The 19,046-nt window shown below is 38.6% G+C and overlaps 1 protein-coding gene across 16 annotated transcripts in view; it reads right to left on the bottom strand.

The window, feature by feature from the left end:
- Window positions 1–19,046, bottom strand: part of CADPS2 (calcium dependent secretion activator 2) — a 439,469-nt gene that overhangs the window by 31,708 nt on the left and 388,715 nt on the right. For all 16 annotated transcript variants that reach the window (XM_031665933.1, XM_031665918.1, XM_031665925.1 and 13 more), the window contains 2 exons: window positions 10,717–10,800; window positions 10,576–10,608 (listed from right to left, as the gene is read on the bottom strand). In XM_031665933.1, the coding sequence (XP_031521793.1) occupies window positions 10,576–10,608; window positions 10,717–10,800 (117 nt within the window). The remainder of the gene's footprint in view (window positions 1–10,575; window positions 10,609–10,716; window positions 10,801–19,046) is intronic.

Genomic DNA, 19,046 nt, shown 5'->3' with positions numbered 1-19,046 from the left:
CAAAGTAGATTTATTATACTGTATTCCCACAGAAAACCAAAAGGAAATACATAGAGATTACAGAGCCTTCTAATTACATTTATGCCAACTTATATATTTAATAAATATGATGGGAAGAGAAACAGTTGATAAAGAGGGAGCTGGATGCAGTGGCTTATGTCTATATTCCCAGTGCTTTGGGAGGCTGAGGTGGAGGATTGCCTGAGGCCAGGGGTTTGAGACCATCCTGGGCAACATAGCAAGACCCTGCCTGTATAAAAAAGTAAAAGATTAGCCAGGCATGGTGTTGCATTCTGTAGTCCCAGCTGCTTGGGTGTCTGAGGTGGGAGGCTGCAGTGAACTATGATCCCACTACTGCCCTCTAGCCTGGGTGACAAAGTAAAACCCTGTCTCTAAAAATAATTTTAAAAGGGGCAGAGAGGCCGGGCGCGGTGGCTCAAGCCTGTAATCCCAGCACTTTGGGAGGCCGAGACCGGCGGATCACAAGGTCAGGAGATCCAGACCATCCTGGCTAACACGGTGAAACCCCGTCTCTACTAAAAACACAAAAAATTAGCCGGGCGAGGTGGCGGCGCCTGTGGTCCCAGCTACTCAGGAGGCTGAGGCAGGAGAATGGCGGGAACCCGGGAGGCGGAGCTTGCAGTGAGCTGAGATCTGGCCACTGCACTCCAGCCTGGGCGACAGAGCGAGACTCCGTCTCAAAAAAAAAAAAAAAAAAGGGGCAGAGAGGAAGACATTTAAACAATGAACAAGTCACAAATATATGCATTTTAAAAATAGATTTTTAAAAACCAGGAATGAAAAGAACTCATTGTTATTTAGAAAAATTCCAAACTATTATTTAAAGAATGAAGCAGCCAGTCAACATTTGTTAAATTTAGCAGTATTCAAAATTCTATTAACATTATTTTACATTTAGGTACTTTTGACTCCAAATTGGGAGTAGAAAATTCTAAATTAAAAATAATGACACCTACATCCTTTTGAAAACAGTTTTTAGATTTAGAGCATATAACGTGTGTGTTTTAAGTACGTATATTTCATTCAATCCCACAGTTCTAAGGAGCTGTCCCATTATTGCAGAGTTCTTGCCCTGGATCAGGGTCTTCTGTTACTTGAGTATAGTTGGTAAAAGGCACAATCCTACCTTAATGCTATGAAAGTATCTGATATCAGAATCTATTATAATTAATGCTACTAAAACTTAGGTAGTCATATTACTTTTATTCTTAACAGTCACATGAATGTTTCACACTATTTCTTCTAAGTAGTTACATAATTTATACATTTATAGGTCTAGAAACAGTTATGTAGCATACTAATGTTACATTTTATTGTATCACTGGGGAAAATCCTTTCAAAGTGACGTTTCTTTTAAATATTAAAATAAATATTGGATGATAGTTTAAGATATTAGCCTGAACTACTCAAGGAGGCAGGTTAATTTTCAATTGAGATCTATGGGTTTACAATGCCTTCCCCATTTGGGACAAGTATCTTGCTATTTCTGATCTATGGTTAGATGACTAACATCCCAGAGTTTAGAGGAATAGCTGCTAATACGGTAGCACCAAGCGCAGAATGTGCTAATGTGTACACTACCTATGAGCTTTATACTATTATATTCATGAGTAGCAATCATAATGATGATGAAGGTTCTAAATCTCTCAGTTCACTAGCCTTTCCCTCATCTGTCTTCAGGTGTGTGAATTAGAAAATACTACATGATGACTTGAAGAAGTAAATGACGATGAAGGTTCTAAATCGCTCAGTTGAATGACGATGAAGGTTCTAAATCTCTCAGTTCACTAGCCTTTCCCTCATCTATCTTCAGGTGTGTCAATTAGAAAATACTACATGATGACTTGAAGAAGTAAAATTAAAATGCTGCATTATTTCATTGTTAGCTTTTAAAGTTTAGATGGACTGGGATGGATTTACTCAGCTCAATTTGGAACCATTCAGATTTTGGCTTAAGTGATGCCTCAGGGTGCTAGAATGCCAGTGTCCGGAGGCAGCTCATGGATTTACCTTACGTAAGAGAGAAAAGAGAGAAAAGCCAGACAGATAAAACCCAAAGGAATAAAGAAGCAAAACATTCCTCTGGAAAGCACAACACATGACCTCCTCCACTCCTAGGCAAATGAGGCTCTTAATCTGGTCCTGGTGTGCATCCCTCTCTCCAGGTGAATATGCCCCAGTGGGCAACAGCTCCACTCCCCGAGTTCTGTCTGGCTCTCATGCTGATGTAAAGCTCCGCGTATTCAGGTGGTGTTATTTAAGCAGTAAACAATATCAGAAGCAAGGAAGCAAAAGAAGGAAGAGGGAAAACACTAATGTCACTGAACTGACTGATTATACCCTAAAAGCCACCAGTGATATACGCAAAGTGTGTACTATTCTAAAAAGGAACATAAATGAAAAAATAAAAAGCTAATATTGTTCACTCTGTGGAAGGCAACTAGTTTTTCTTTCGGTAACTGGTCATGTTCTTAATTAGCGAGCGGGAACTAGGGAGTAATGCGTGGGAGCCAGAAGCACCATTCCAGGTAGAAACGAGAACAATGTATTGCAATAGTGCTTTACATTTACAAAGCATATTCATGTTAATGTGCTCATTGAATTCTGAATTCTCATAAGAACCTACTGAGGGAGGCAGCACAGGGATTACAGGTTGGTACAAAAGTGATTGTGTTTTTGGCCATTAAAATAATGGCAATATTTTTAAATACTATTATCCTCACTGCATGGGTGGGAAAATGGAAGCCCACAGATCAAACAGCTAGATAGGAGCAAGGTGGAAAATGAACTCAGATCCTCGACCCCATATCAAGCCTGTGCAGTTCAGAGGTGGGTAAGAACCACCTTTTGGGGATTTTGAAATGAGAAATCTTTGCCAATTATCATAAAGATGAGAGAATATTTGAGAGAATTCCTAATGAAGATAAGAGAAAGATTAGCCAACTCCTTCATCTTAGGACAGACTGCCAAGATCAGGCACCAGTATGATTAAGCCTATGAAGAGAGAGAGTTTCTCCTTCCTTCCTCATTGTTTTGGTCTTTTCTTGGCCACAGTAATCTTTATCGTATCCTCCAAGTCTCTTCAGCTGTTTCACCTTAGTGTCTAGCATAGAGTTGGTATGCAGCGTGTGTGATAATGTTAAAAAGAGCATTTTAAATAGGATTTTTCACATCAACACACATCGTTATACCCCAAAATGTCCTGTGACTGGTATGACAATAGAATAAAATTCCAGAATCAGAGTTGGAAAGAACCTTTATTGTCGTCTTGTCCTATTTCCCACATAATGCAGAAATATTCAGTACCACACCTGCTGAATAGTGGTGCAGCTTTTACTATGTCACCTTTGTACATAACTATTTTTTTTTAAGTTTTGTCTTACACTGATTTCAGTTCTGCTCCCACTCGTTTGTAGTCATTGTTCCTAGTCCTATCTTCTTGACTGATACAGGCTTAGGCTGTTCCTTTTTCCAAACAGGAGCCCTTTACATATTGATCAGGGCTATCTTATCTCTTAGATTTTTTTCCCTCTTTCTAGGAACAGTCAGATTTCTTTTTTCTTTTTTTCCTTCATAAGTCATTATTTCCAGATCCCCTTAAGTAGCCTGGCTGCTCTCTAAGTAAAGTAAAAAGAAAATGTTGTCTTAAAAGAATACAGATGTGACTTGTTCACAATCATACAGATGCGATCAATACAGTATAAGTGAAATGATTATTTCCTAGAATGTAGATACTAGATTTTATTGTAATCAATAATAGTAATAATGTATGATAATAGCTAGCATTTGTTGCGCACTAATTCCATTCTAGGAACTGTGAAAAGTGTTTAACATATTCACAGTAAGCCTATAAGAGGTGTAAGTACATCTCCATTTTACAGATGAAGAAACTGGTGCCTAAGGTCACACTGACCACAGATGAAGTGATGGAGCAAGAATTCAACTGCTAGCAGTTTGGTTCCTCAGTCTGTTAGTAACCCCTCTGTCACACAACCTCCATAGATCTATATACCTGATTTTTTCAAAAAGTAACTACTCCATATTATTGTCAAACCTGATCTTTTATACAACTTTTTAACATACCTTTACTATCAGCTACCTCTTACCTGTAAGTTGTAGGTATCTTACCTATCTTATAGGTGAGCAAAACTTTTTTTTTTTTTTTTTTGTGGGAGGGGGTTAGTAAAATAATTTAAACCTGCAGAATTTTTGGTTTTGGCTTAGTATTTCTATCTGTAAAGATAATGTGAACATTTTCATCCTCGTCCTGCATCTAATTTCTGTCAGATCTGAGTTCCCTTCTAAGTTACTGTTGAATAGGACAGACTCACCTCATCCAGGTCTTGCTCTTCCCTTCCTTGCCTTCCTTCCCTTTCTTCCTTCCCTTTCTCCCTCTTTCTTTCCTTTTTCTTTCTTTTCTTTTCTTTTTCTTTCTTTCTTTCTCCTTCTTTCTTTTCCTTCCTTCCTTTCTCCCTCCCTCTCTCTCTTCCTTTTTCTTTCTCTTTTCTTTCCTCTCTCCTTCTTTCTTTTCTTTCTCTTTTCTTTTTTTTCTCTCTCTTTTTTTTTCAAATGTCTGATGTCTTTGCTAGCATGAACATTCCAAGGTTTTATGATAGGGCCATAAACTGTATAACTGCCACAGAACTTCTCCCCAAGATAGGGTTGTCTAGCCAAGAGCAATCTATAAAACTATACTGAAGGACACAGCTCATCACTTAGATCAGAAAGATATCAAGGAGAATCCTACCAACTTCTTTGCCGAGAGGCATGTGCCTGGAATTTATTTCTGTTCAGGACCACACTGAAGCATTTTTCTCCTATGCATAATTTTTTTCATTCTTAAAGTATCATGAGAAGTATACATTACAAAGATACAAAAGAACATGTTTATTATATTTAGATGATTTGATTTGGGTCATTTTCTGTTAACTCATACATCTTCAACTGTGCTATAATTATAAGGAATACCTGACAAATAAGTATGTTCTAGAAACATGAATTCCTCCTTTTCTGCATATGAATGTCACTTAACTTCATTTGTAATTTTCACCTTATAGAATCAATTTATTTATTGCTTTAAAAACATTCCAGCCAGCCACGGTGGCTCATGCCTATAATCCCAGGACTTTGGGATGCCAAGGCAGGCAGATCACCTGAAGTCAGGAGTTTCAGACCAGCCTGCCCAACACTTGATGGGTAAAATCCCATCACTACTAAAAAATTCAAAAAAGTAGTCAGGCGTGGTGGCACACGCCTGTTTTCCCAGCTACTTGGATGCTGAGGCACAAGAATCACTTGAACCCGGGAGGTGGAGGCTGCAGTAAGCCAAGATCAGGCCACTGCACTCCAGCCTGGGGGACAGAGTGAGGCTGTGAAAAAAAAAAAAATTCTGGTAAGTGATAGTATAAGAAGGTATTGCCTTCTTATCCAGAAAACGTTTTCCAGCTTTTTATCTTCTCATCATCTTCCAGGGGGAATTTTTGGGCTCTCTTGTCTCATAGAGAGAACTGGACAAGAACTCACAAGGTGACAGAATATTAAAGTCAAAAGAACTAATGCAGTTAGGTAGCTTATTCACTCATTTTATAGATGACTAGACTGGGGCCACTTGAGTAACACCCAAGGTCACACAGTTTCAAGGGCACATAGCCACATACAATTAACGGTAAGCTATTATTAAGTCCTTGGTCAGTGCTCTTTTCTTTTAATAAGCATTTTATTTTAGAAAAATTTCAGATTTACAGAAATACTGTGGAAATATTAAAGAGTTTCCATATAACTCATACCCAATTTCCCCTGTTATTATCATCTTACATTAGTATGGTACGTTTGCTACAATTAATGAACATATATTGACACAATATTGACTGAAGTGTGAGCTTTATTCAGTTTCCCTTCATTTTTACCCAATATCCTTTTTCTCTTCCGTGATGTCATTCAGGATACCACGTTACATTTAGAAATTTAGGTCTCCTCGGACTCCTCTTGGTTGTGTCACTTTCCCCTACTTTCCTTCTTTTTGATGACCTTGAAAATTCTGAGGAGTATTCTCAGACATTTTGTAGTGTATCACCTATTGAGATGTGTCTGATTTTCTTTCATGATTAGACTGTAGCTACAAGAGGAAGATCATAGAGGTAAAGTGCCATTTTGATCACATCCTATCAAGGGCTGATATTATCAGTATGATTTATCACTGTAGAGGTTGACCTTTGATCAGCTGGCTGGGGTAATATTTCTCAACTTTCTCCATTGGAAATTTATTCTCCCCATCTTCCTTTGCATATTGTACACTTCGGAAGGAAGTGACTATGTACATCCCCCACTTAAGGAGTGGGGATATATGATCCACCTCCTTGAGAGGGAAGTATCTATATTAATTATTTGGAGTTCTTCTGCATGGGAGAGCTGTCTTTTCTCCCCATTATGTACTTCAATATTTACTTGTATCAGTATGCACCAATGGATATTTATTTTATGCTTTGGATTATAATCCAATATTACTTTACATATTTGCTTGCTCAAATTATTCTAGCTTAGGCCACTGGGAGCTCTTTCCATCATCTGTTGTGTCTCTTTGAAACACAGAGTTTCCAGTTTTGTGTTTTTTGTGAACATCTCCTTTCTGTCGCTACAAGATGGTCCATGTTCATCTTGTATATTTTCCAGCATCAGCCATTTCTTCAAGGAGCCCTGGTTCATTTCTTTAAAGATTAGAGAACAAGATTTGAGTGCTATGTGGGCTTGTTGCTACTGGGGCATCACTGTTTCTAGGCTCTCTGAGCTAACAGAGCAAGAAAAGGTATGTGAGCACATTAACACGTGCATATACATATATCTAAAAATACTGTTAAATGTAACCAGCTCTATCTGTACTAAGCTAAAGACAAATTCACACTGGTATTTCCAACTCTACTCCATTACAGGATCATTCTAGTCCCCTTCCTTTGCTTGCCTCTAACCTCACTCCAACAGTGAGAAACCTGGCTCCTACCAACCGCCATCCATTTACTTAATTGTTCAATTCCAATACACACATATAGTGGCTTCAAAACTGTTAAACTGTGGAGAAAAACTTTATCAACCAGAGTACAATGCTTATTTATAAGTTCCATTTTCCCTATTCTTACAGACTCCACTAATTTCCAAAGTTCCCCGCTCCTCTTTCAGTGAGTTTATCTCATACATTCACAATAGAATTATTTTATTATAGTTTCCATTCCATCCTGGGATTCTATGATCACTTAGTTGACCTTTAAATAATTGAATATACTTAGGTTCACTCTTTTTGCTATAAAGTTTGGTTTTGACAAATGCACAGTGTCATGTACCTACCATTACAATATCATACAGAATAGTTGCTGTGTTCGAAAAAATCCCCTGTATTTGAACAATTCAGCCCTCCCTGACCTTGAACTCATGGCATCCACTAATCTGTTTATAGTCTTTATAGTTTTGCCTTTTGTAGAATGTGATATAAATGGAATCATACAGTATGCAGCCTTTTCAATTTGGCTTCTTTTGGCAATATGCATTTAAGATTCATCCATATCTTCATGTGAGATGAGAGCTCTTTTATTTTTGCTGAATAGAATTACATTATGCGGACGAACCAATGGTTATTTATCCATTCACCTATTATAGGACAATTTTGGTTGATTCCAGTTTGGGTGATTATAAATAAAGTTGCTATGAACATTTGTGCACAAGTCTTGGGGTGGATATATATTTCAAATCATTTGGACAAGTGCTGAGAACTGTGACTGGTGGGTTACATGTAAGACTATATTTAGCTTTCAAAGAAACTGGCAAACAGTTTTCCAAAGTAACTGTAGCATTCCTACCAGCAATGAATGAGAGTTCCTGTTGCTCTCTTATCCTTGTCAACATTTTGCTGTTGTCAGTTTGCTTTTGGATTTTGGCCATTCTAACAAGTACATAGTGGTATCTTCTTTTAATCTGCATGTTCCTAATGGCAAATGATATTGAGCATTTTTTCATAAGCTTACTTGGTATCTGCATATCCTGTTTGTATCTTTTGCCTGTTTAAAAAGTTTGGTTGTTTGTTTTCATATTGTTGAGTATTAAGAGTTCTTACAACACTTTGGATACAAGTCCTTTATCAGATATGTGTTTTGCAAATATTTCTTCCCATTTGTGGCTTACATTTTCATTCTCTTAATAGTGAATAAGAGTACACTTATCAATTTTAAGTCCAATTTATCAATTTTTTTCCTTTCGTGGATTACGTGGTGTTGTATCTAAAAACTCATCACCAAATCCAAGGCCATATATAATTTATCTTATATTTTCTTCTTGAAGTTGTACATTTCTGTATTGTATGTGTGTCTAGGTCTATTTTCAGTTAATTTTTGTGAAAGGTGAGCCAGCGCTCTTTTTCTCATGAGACTCTCTTAAGAGACAGCTTCAGAGAGGCATACTTGCCGGAGTTTGAGTATAAAAAAGAACAACGGCCAACAAGACCTCATAGCTTTTAAAGCTAATATTCACAGGCATTAACAATAGAAGTGTAATGTCCATAACTGAGGAAGGAATTCATCACTTTGTAATCTGCCATGGTCAAACCACATCTATGGTATAATATGTTCTGCTCCAGGGTGCAATTTGATTAAATGGTGACACTGATAAGCTAGAATTCCTCTAGGGTAGTAATTGCCATGGTGAAGAGTCTGGACATGATTGCCACAGAAGTGTGCATAATAATATATCTGGTTCCCTATCTCTTTTGTCTTTAAGATTGTAAACCATTTGAGGGCAAGAAATGTATATCTCATCATGTATGCCCAGGACCTAGCACTTAGTATGTGCTAAATAAATATTTAAGTAGTGGGTTTAGTGAATAAATTGAGAATGTTTAATCTAGAAAATAAGGATTCCTCAGACAACAGATGCCTATGAATAGCCACCACACCTTCTGGGAAGAGGAGGCATGAAAATTGTCATTAAATATGCAAAGAACTATCATGCAGAAGAGAGATTAGAATGAGGATTAATGGGTAAAATGCACCAAGACAATTTCAACTCACAATACTTAAGAGTAGGCTGCCATATGGTCATCCTGTAACCACTGAAAAAACTAAACAGTGCCCAAGTGAATCTTTGTAAGGGATATTAGAGGAGGGGTTACTTGCACTGAGAAGGGAAGTAAATGAACCATTTTCTGTCTCCTTCAACTCTGAAATTCTATGGAGAGAATAAACTAGTAGAGGGCCAATTAAAAACCTCAAAATCTCTAAGAACATGAATAATTTTGACGACACAGTCCATTTGTAATTCAAAATCAACCAAAAACTATATTGTAACATGTGTGTTAGGAAGTCCAATGTGATATATACAAGATTATTTGTTTCTTACTTTTTAAGATATCAAATATAAAATCTCCCCCTAATTCTCCCTTTCATGCTGCTGCTTTGTGGGGCTCTACACATGTGATTTTTTTCTACTTATGGTCCAGCACTGATTCCTTGATTCCAGGTACAAGAAGAGGAGGGTGTGAAGACTTCTTTGGGAAACATTTGTAAAATAAAAAGTCTGGTTCCAAAGAAACCCCATGCAAAGGTAGAAAAGTCCAGGGCCTTCTCATTTAAAATACTCATTTATAACTACAGCAGCAATAGAACTGGAGACAAAATGTGGTTGTGTAACCTAAAAATAAGAGCTATCTACAACTGATATATAAAGCTTGCCAGTACTCAAAACTGCTACCATTTCTAATGGCAATGTAGAGGTATAATGTTCTTCAAATACAAAGAACGAATCTGTATTCCATCTAGTCTTAAATCGTAATTTATTTTTCATTGTGCTCTAATTCTAATTCTTTGAAAATTGACATATGTGCCAAAATAAATGATTAAACAGAACACCTTAGGCCTTGATCATATATGTGATAATAGAATTTAAATTAAAAACTAATTCGGAATGATGATCAGCTTAAAAATGCTGCACAACTTGTTGGTTATGTTTACCATGTGAATATTCTCATTGTAGCTAAGTCAGTTTCATGATTTCTGCTCATGGAATCTTAATTTTGGAACAACTTATGAGTTATTTCCCAAGAATTCTATGAAAAACCAAATGTTAAAAGAAGTGACTATTGATTTATATAACACTTTTTCTTTATATATTTATATAACACTAATTCTTTAACCTGTTCATCTTCATCATTATTTTACCTTCTATAAGAAACCTGTCAGAGCTTTCATGTAAAGGGGAGGAAAAGCGAGCAGTTTTTCTATACATAGTGTGAGGCATTTTCTACCCCATCCTAGAGTGCTAAAACTTCCCTTTGCAACTCAGGTGATATGTTCTTGTAATCAATTGGCCTCCTTAAGAGTTTCTGAGTTACAACAGAAAACGTCAACGAAATAACCTTGTCACGCCTTGTTATGAAGGTTAGCGCTTGCTTAAGGAAAATAAACTACTCCCTAAGGGAATGGCACTGATTTAAATATATGAAATAAACCCATGATGAACTGTAATTTCTTTTTTTAAGAAGTACGTATAGTTTTAAAAAGCAGATACAAAAATACTTACTGGAACATCAACATACTTTGCAGCTGCTTTCACCTTAAGTGGGAAAGAAAGAGATAATTATGAGAATTATTTTTTAACTGCCATATAAGCACTATGACAACAGTTAAAAGACCACAGAAGAGAACTCATTCAAATACTTACAGTGAATGACAGAATGGATGAAAAGAAAGTGCCTTCATCATACCTTGACAGCTTAGACAACACACCTTCCAACACTGAAACAAACTATAATACAGTTATAGTGAGTATTTAGAATGTTACTGTGCATACAAACTAATAGCAGGGCAAACAATTCCTGAACCAATTTCTTCCATGGCACAAAAATTCACAATGAATAAACTGACAGCTGAGGTCAGACTGACTTGTGATGTTTACACTTTCATTCTGAACACGAACTCTACTGTCCTTTCATTTCCCATGGCTGGAAATAATACACTTTTTTTTTTTTTTTTTTTGAGATGGAAGCTTGCTCTGTCACCCAGTCTGGAGTGCAGTGGTGTGATCTTGGCTCACTGCAACCTCCACCTACCGAGTTCAGGCTATTCTCCTGCCTCAGCCTCCCGAGTAGCTGGGACTACAGGCGCCTATCACCACGCCTGGCTAATTTTTCTATTTTTAGTAAAGACAGGGTTTTGCCATATTGGCCAGGCTGGTGTTGAACTCCTGACCTTGTGATCCACCTGCCTTAGCCTCCCAAAGTACTGGGATCACAGGTGTGAGCCACCGTGCCTGGCCAATAATACACAATTTTTAAAAAAATGAAAAATAATGTGTCATAGGAATCTAGTCACTATATATATGAGATCACTGAAGCCATTCGTAAATAATCTTAGGTCCATGAGATTTTTCCTTAAAACATTTTTCAATTTCAATGTGGATGTTAAGAAACAATGGCAGGCAAGCTTAATCAGATTCCTTTCTATCGTATATGACTGGTTATCCTTCAACTTTTTCTACATCTACACAAGAGGCTGAATATAAAAGAACAGATAATGGGCCAGGTAGGGTGGCTCATGCCTGTAATTCCAGCACTTTGGGAGGCTGAGGTGGGCGGATCACCTGAGGTCAGGAATTCAAGACCAGCCTGACCAACATGGAGAAATCCTGTCTCTACTAAAAGTACAAAATTAGCAGGGCATGGTGGCTTATGCCTGTAATCCCAGCTACTTGGGAGGCTGAGGCAGGAGAATCGCTTGAACCTGGGAGGCGGAGGTTGCGGTGAGCTGAGATCGTGCCAAAAACAAAAAACAAAACAAAAAAAACCCCAAACAAAAACGAACAGATAATGAAAGGCAGGTGTCGTAACATGTGAGCTCTTATAACTATGACACAATGGTTGACATTAGTTAACAACCATTTACCAGGCAGTTCTAATTGGCACGTATAAGGATCATCCCTGCTTCCCAAGCTTACGTAGCAGTTATCGAGAGAAAACAGATACACAATGCAGAGTACAATGGAAAAGAGCGCTAGACTCAGAATGTATATCCCAATTCCATCACTCAGTAGAATGCAGACTCAGTTTGACCACCTTACTTCTCAGGCTTCCACCATCAGTTAAATGGAGTAGCATGAGGGGGAGGATGTGGAATTCAAATTAGTCTCAAAAGTGGTTTACATTTCTAAAAAAAATATATTTCTATGAAATGAAAATAAACACATATACTATAATATAGTAAAAATGTGAAGCATTTTACTTTATTTGGCATGAAGATTGATGAATAAGAGATCTTAATAAGGACACACTGCCCTACATCTCCTTAGAACTAAAATAATACGCATTATTGACAAATTATAGATTCCCAAAGGGAAAATACTGACAAGGTTTTTTAAATACGAAAAGGGAAATTAACGAAGGCTGGGCTTTGTTCACATAGCAGCTTCTTCAACAAAGTGATAATAGTTCTAGGGACACAGCTTATTGGTCTCTGGTGACCAGAGAACTCGCTGTGAGTGCACAGGAGATAATATTTTCTTTATGGCTGATCAATTACTGCAAAATAGTTTATGCAAAAGAAACAAAAACTTCCCTGTAGGTTTCTCCATCACATCATTTGCGACATGATGTAAGAACACAGAAACAAAATCATGCAGACTGACTGTGAACTATAAGTGCATTTTTAAAGAATGAGAATAATGTATGCCTGGGTAGCTATCCTAAAGGATACCTAGGGAAAAATAAATCCACCCACAAAATTGCAAATTGCTCACACGTAGAAGTCCATTTAGCACTTTCTTCCTGACTGTTAGGATTTCTTACCAATCATGACTGGTTAACTCGACTTGATATGGTTTGCAAGGACCCAGAAGATGAATACTCAAGGGTTATGTCAGATCAGGGAAAGGGAATTCTAAACTTAATGGCTCTCTGAGGAAAATGCCTCATCTCTTGTAACTCAAATCTTGGAGCAAGTATGTACTGGGTGATCTCATTTGCCACGAGGACAGCGGCAATTGCTATGGTTACTAGACAGCTTGAACCATGGAGGCTCTCGCCCAACACCTGGTTCTTGGTGCCTGCTAGTGAGTCTGTGCATACACACGTGTGTGTTGCTGAGGCACAAAGCAAGATAGAGGCAGGAAGCCTGTCGATGAATTTACATTTTGGCTCAAGTTGCAGCTCTGCCACTGTCTGGCTATGAGATAAATGTCAAGTCATTTTGCTTCTCTCTCTTCATTGTACTTCTCAGTAAAGTGGGGAAAAGGACAGCTATCCCGCCCACCTTACAAGAATGGTCTGAAGATCAGTGAAGGTAATTTACCTGAAAGAACTGTGAAAATAACCAAACACTAAAAAAAGTAAAGAATTAATATTATCCACATGATTAGCAAAATCACTATCTGTGTCTAAAAACCTGAATACATTAAGTCACAAGTTAATGGGGGCTGCCTTAGGATTACTTAGTGATAAAGAGGAATGAGTTTGCTACTTAAGCTAATGGGTCTAATTTAATTAAATCTATGGGGCTTCTATGGGGGTAGAATAAAGCTGAGGCTATAAGTTGGAAAACCACTGGGATTCTGCCTGTTTCAAGGATATTTGGCAGATGGCAGAAAGAGGAAGGCTTTAAACACAGGTGGTCTTGCTCCAAAGCCCATGCTCTTTACCCATCATGCTATAGAATTATAAGAATTAAATGATATGCTGAATGCAACATGCCCTGCATATAAGTATGCAAGAGTTCAGGTGTGGTGGTTCACACTTGTAATCCCAGCACTTTGGGAGGCCAAGGCAGAAGGATTGCTTGAGTCTCAGTGTTCAAGACCAGCCTGGACAACATAGCAAGATCCTGTCTCTACTAAAAAATAAAAATAAAAAAATTGGCTGGGCATGGTGGCATGTACCTGTAGCTTCTCAGGAAGCTGAGGTGGGAGGATTGCTTGTGCCCAGGAGTTTCAGGGTGCACTGAACAATGACTGTACCACTGCACTCCAGCCTGGATGGCAAAGGAAGACCCTGTCTCAAGTTAAAAAAAAACAAAAAACAAAAAAAGAGCTTGGCCAGGCGCGGTGGCTCATGCCTGTAATCCCAGCATTTTTGGGAGGCTGAGGTGGGTGGATCATGAGGTAGGAGATTGAGACCATTCTGGCTAACACAGTGAAACCCCGTCTCTACCAAAAATACAAAAAAATTAGCCAGGTGTGGTGGCGGGCGCCTGTAATCCCAGATACTTGGGAGGCTGATGCAGGAGAATGGCGTGAACCTGGGAGGCAGAGCTTGCAGTGAGCAAGATCATGCCACTGCACTCCAGGCTGGGCAACAGAGTGAGATTCCATCTCAAAAAAAAAAAAAAAAAAAAGGCAGAGTAAGTGTCATTTTGTTATAATTATTAATGAGTACCTCGGATAAGAAATACAAAAACACAACAGTCTTAGACCTTTTCCTTCAGGAAATACAAACTAGTGGGAGAGACAGACATGAACATAACTGCACATGACACAAGGCAGAAGTGTTATGGGCAGTGTAGACGGTAAGCAGTATAGCTGGAACCAGAAGAGGGAAGAATGTCTTTGACTACAGGATATGGGGTCAGCTTCATTTACGAGGTGGCACAGGAGCTGAGTTGAAGGATAGCAGAGATGGAGTGGCTAAAATGACTCTCTGGCAAGGTTGCTGGCAAATGAATTTAGGGCAGAAGTTTCTCCATTGTGGCATCTGGCAGCCTATCTGGCTGGTCTTCTTCAGAGCATGGCACAGCATTGGCTGATACACAAGTTAGTCCTAGGTGTCAACCTGTGGTCTGTTGCATTCATGCCTCAGAATTCTTTGTCTCCATTTCAAAAGTAGTGGAGAGTCTTTCCTTGGGTTCCTCCCAATCCCTAAAGGCCCCTGGGGAGGCTCAGTACAGCAGGGAATCTAAGTGCTTACATGGCAGTGAGCAGCGACAGCACCTCTGGGATTAACCAGCTGAGCTGTACAGTTCCTATAGGAAGGTTTTCTTTGTGAGATTTTTGTTGAGGCACACCTAGTAGAAGAGCTACCTTAAAAATCAAACTCTATTATAAACCTCAAGATTGACTAGTAATGATATACCTTCCACCTGGTTTTTAATTGCATAAAACAGCAAGATTCCAAAGAAACTCAGTTAAATGCTGGGTTTAGTTGCTGCATCTTTAACTGCTTCCTGTGAACTTTCTCTGTACAGCTCAGGGAGTATATAAACACTTAAGAGTTTGCCTTGTGCTCTCTGTTCTCCTGAGGATGTCGGGTTGGAATTAAACACTATAATCTCTTTGTTTCCCTGCTCTTTATTACTGATGCCATTAACTGGGTTTGTTTGAAAAATATTTAACACCTAAATCTGTCTGCATAATTACTAACTGTCTCATGAAGCCCTTGGAAGTGACTGGTAGAAGGAAACATGAAGTGTGCTTCAAGGCATGTGCATTTACATTTCTTGTTGATTTTGACAGCATATAAGATTCATATGGAAGGTAGAACCATAAATTCTAAGTGACAGGGAGGATTCCAGCTAGGGTTCAACACACAGAGTTCTTGCATTTTTAGCTGTGACACTTCATGAAATAAGCAAGGAATATCTGCATCATTTACACTGTATGTTATAAAATCTTCCACAGAAAACACAACCATCCCTAGTATGACTGATAATGAAAAACTAAGTGTTTTGTGTGGGGAAGGATGGGACAAGGGGTATCTATTAGCTGTTTTGTTTTTGTGTGTTAAGATCAGGACTAACTAGTATTGTTAAAAATATGTACATGTACCCCCTGAATCTATTTAAAAAACTTTTCAAAATTAAAAAAACATGTTTCAATAACATATTCTAAAAAAAATGTGAACATAGAACCAGAATATCATGAACTAGGAGAAAATAGGTTGTTTTCCCTAAATCAGAATGTTAATATATAATATAATAATATGAGGCCAGGCACGGTGACTCACACCTGTAATCCCAGCACTTTGGGAGGCCAAAGTGGGTGAATCACGAGGTCAGGCGTTCGAGACCAGCCTGGCCAACATAGTGAAACCCTATATAATATAATATATATATTATATATACATAAATATATATATAATATATACATAAATATATATTTTATATATATATATAAATAACATGATACAATTGTCTCTTTCCCATCCTCTTTCTGTGAATCCAGCTGTGAAACTCCTTATTTGAAGCTTTGTTCCAACTGACTCCTAAAAGGTCTTACCGGATCCTGCACATCTATAGGAAGGAGGGAGAGTGTTTGACAGCATGCATTTATTCATAACATACCTTGTTCTGAAAGTATCTAGGACAACTTCTAAAATAACACACCTAGACCAGATGTTGGTGAATTCACCACAGTTTTCTCTCACTGTTCCTTTTCACCGTTACCCCACAAATAAAGTGAATTATTTTACTTTGCGTCTCTCTCTGCTAAAGGCTCCTAAAATGGTATGCTATTCCTTTTGGGCACATACTTGGATTTGAACAGGTGCTTTCTGAATATATGGCCTTGATCCAAACAAGTAAATTGAGTAAATTTAATGAAATTAATTTCAGCAGGCTAAATTAACAAGAAATTTTAATTACATAATGTAGGCAGTCAGATCAGATATATCTTCTATCTATCCTATTCTTAAGAGAAATCCAGGGGAAAATATTCTAAGTTACCAGAAACAGAGAGAGAGAGAGAGAGAGAGACAGAGAGAGACAGAGACAGAGAGAATGTATATACACTTGTATATCTGTATCAATATAGTTGGGGGAAAAGTATATATTCTTTCCTAAATCCTTTTTTTTTTTTTTTTTTACAATAATTGAGAATCTAGAAAGTTGGACATTGGCTGGGCACGGTGGCTCAAGCCTGTAATCCCAGCACTTTGAGAGGCCGAGACGGGCGGATCACGAGGTCAGCGGATCGAGACCATCCTGGCTAACCCGGTGAAACCCCGTCTCTACTAAAAAATACAGAAAACTAGCCGGGCGAGGTGGCGGGCGCCTGTAGTCCCAGCTACTTGGGAGGCTGAGGCAGGAGAATGGCGTAAACCCGGGAGGCGGAGCTTGCAGTGAGCTGAGATCCGGCCACTGCACTCCAGCCCGGCGACAGAGCGAGACTCCGTCTAAAAAAAAAAAAAAAAGAAAGAAAGTTGGACATTATAGAAATTATCTTTTAATTCATACCCAGAATTGACTGAGGGCCCTGTTCAGGAGTGCTTTCTGAGAGTTGTCATTTTTTCACTCTTGGCTCTGCTAATCATATTCTTATTCTAAGCCTTCCCCCAGTTTTTCTTTGGCTTTTTTCTTTTCTTTTTTTTGAGACAGTCTCACTTTGTCACCCAGGCTGGAGTGCAACGGCGTGATCTCAGTTCACTGCAACTTCTGCCTCCTGGGTTCAAGTGATTTGCATGCCTCAGCTTCCCGAGTAGCTAGGAATATCGGTACATGCCACCATGCCCAGCATTTTTTTTTTTTTTTTTGGCTTAAAACAACAAATATTTATTATGGTATAGTTCTGTAGTTCAGAAGTCCAATAAACGCTTCACTGGGCTAAAATTAAAGTGTCAATAGGGTTGAATTCCTTTTTGAAGGCTTTAGGGGAGAATTTGTTTTCTTGACTTTTCTAGCTTCTTGCCTGCATTTCATGGTTCATAGTGTCTGTCCTCCATCTTCAAAGCTGGCAACATAGCATCTCTCTAATCCCACTTTTGCCATCTCATCTTTTTCTCTGATTCTTTTCTTTTGCCACCTCCTTCCCCTTTTAAAGACCTTGTGATTACATTGGGCCCACCTGAATAACTGAGTTATCTCATAGGGTTTTCCCATGTTGGCCAGGCTGGTCTCAAACTCCTGACCTAAAGTGATCTGCACACTTCGGCCTCCCAAAGTGCTGGGATTACAGGCGTGAGCCACTGCACCCAGCCTTGGCATTTTCATTGCTATATATAATGTATCACATTTTCATCTACCTGACTCAGAGTTGCCCCACCCCGTTACTCTAGCTGGACTCTACAAGCTGGTCTCACAGAATGTTTGCATGGAGGGACCCACAGGCTGGCTGGTACAACCAAGATATAAAAGGGACACAAGAAGACGAAGGTGAAGCCACTCTTTCCCTCCTTGGTCTGGCTAAGTTCTGCATGGTGTTGTGGAGAGATCATAGGCGTAGGGACCTCAGGGCCAAATCCTGGCTCTGCTGACATCTATTGAGTGATCTTGGGCCTCTGTTTTGTCATCTGTGAACAGGGAGGCTGGACTGATGACTAGTCCTGCCTTGAAAGATGAGGCCATCCAGGTAGGGCCCCAGGCCTCCTTTCCCTTCTTAATCAGACTGACATCAACGCTTTATTTGATTGGTGTTATCTTTTGCAGTGCTAATATATATTTGAGACATTAATATATTTTATAAACATTTTTAAAGCATATAAAAGTCTCTCTTACAAACTATAAAAATGTTTGAAAAGTCCCTAGTAGATGACCTCAGGACTCTTCCAAGTCCAGCATTCTGTGTGCTATGAGTTTCTAGAGCCTGGAGACACCAGATGCAGGCCACCAGCAGGCTCTATGCAGATATGTGCGTAGGACTTTTGTTCTAGATTGAGAAAAGGCTGTCAGTTTTTTAAAAATCCAATAACCCCACTTTTTCTGATGAGGCAAATGAGTCATGTGAGGAGACTCAGCTGGTAACATTAGAAAATGGAGCCAGAATCCAGCTTTTCTGATGATGCCACACTTCAGCTGGTTTGATTTTAATATAAAGTAGCAATAAATATAACATTTCTTACGCTCTTTCCTTGGTAAGATTTAATACTCCTATTTTTTTCCCATGGTAAAATTTATTGAAGTCTTTTTCTGGCTTTTCCCTTTTAAGGTTACTTCCCCTCTTTTCCATAGGTGTTCCAGTTACAGCACCTTGGCCTGAGAACAGTGGCTGCTGATATAGTACTGTTTTCAATTGTTGAAAGCTTATAATCACATCAATATTTTGACCCCATATCCCTCCTCTGAGCTCCACACCCAAAT

This window comes from Papio anubis, chromosome 4, assembly GCF_008728515.1.
Source record: "Papio anubis isolate 15944 chromosome 4, Panubis1.0, whole genome shotgun sequence".
Taxonomy (NCBI): Eukaryota; Metazoa; Chordata; class Mammalia; order Primates; family Cercopithecidae; genus Papio; species Papio anubis.
Note: the sequence above shows the minus strand (reverse complement) of the source record. Positions and strands in the feature narration are given on the sequence as shown.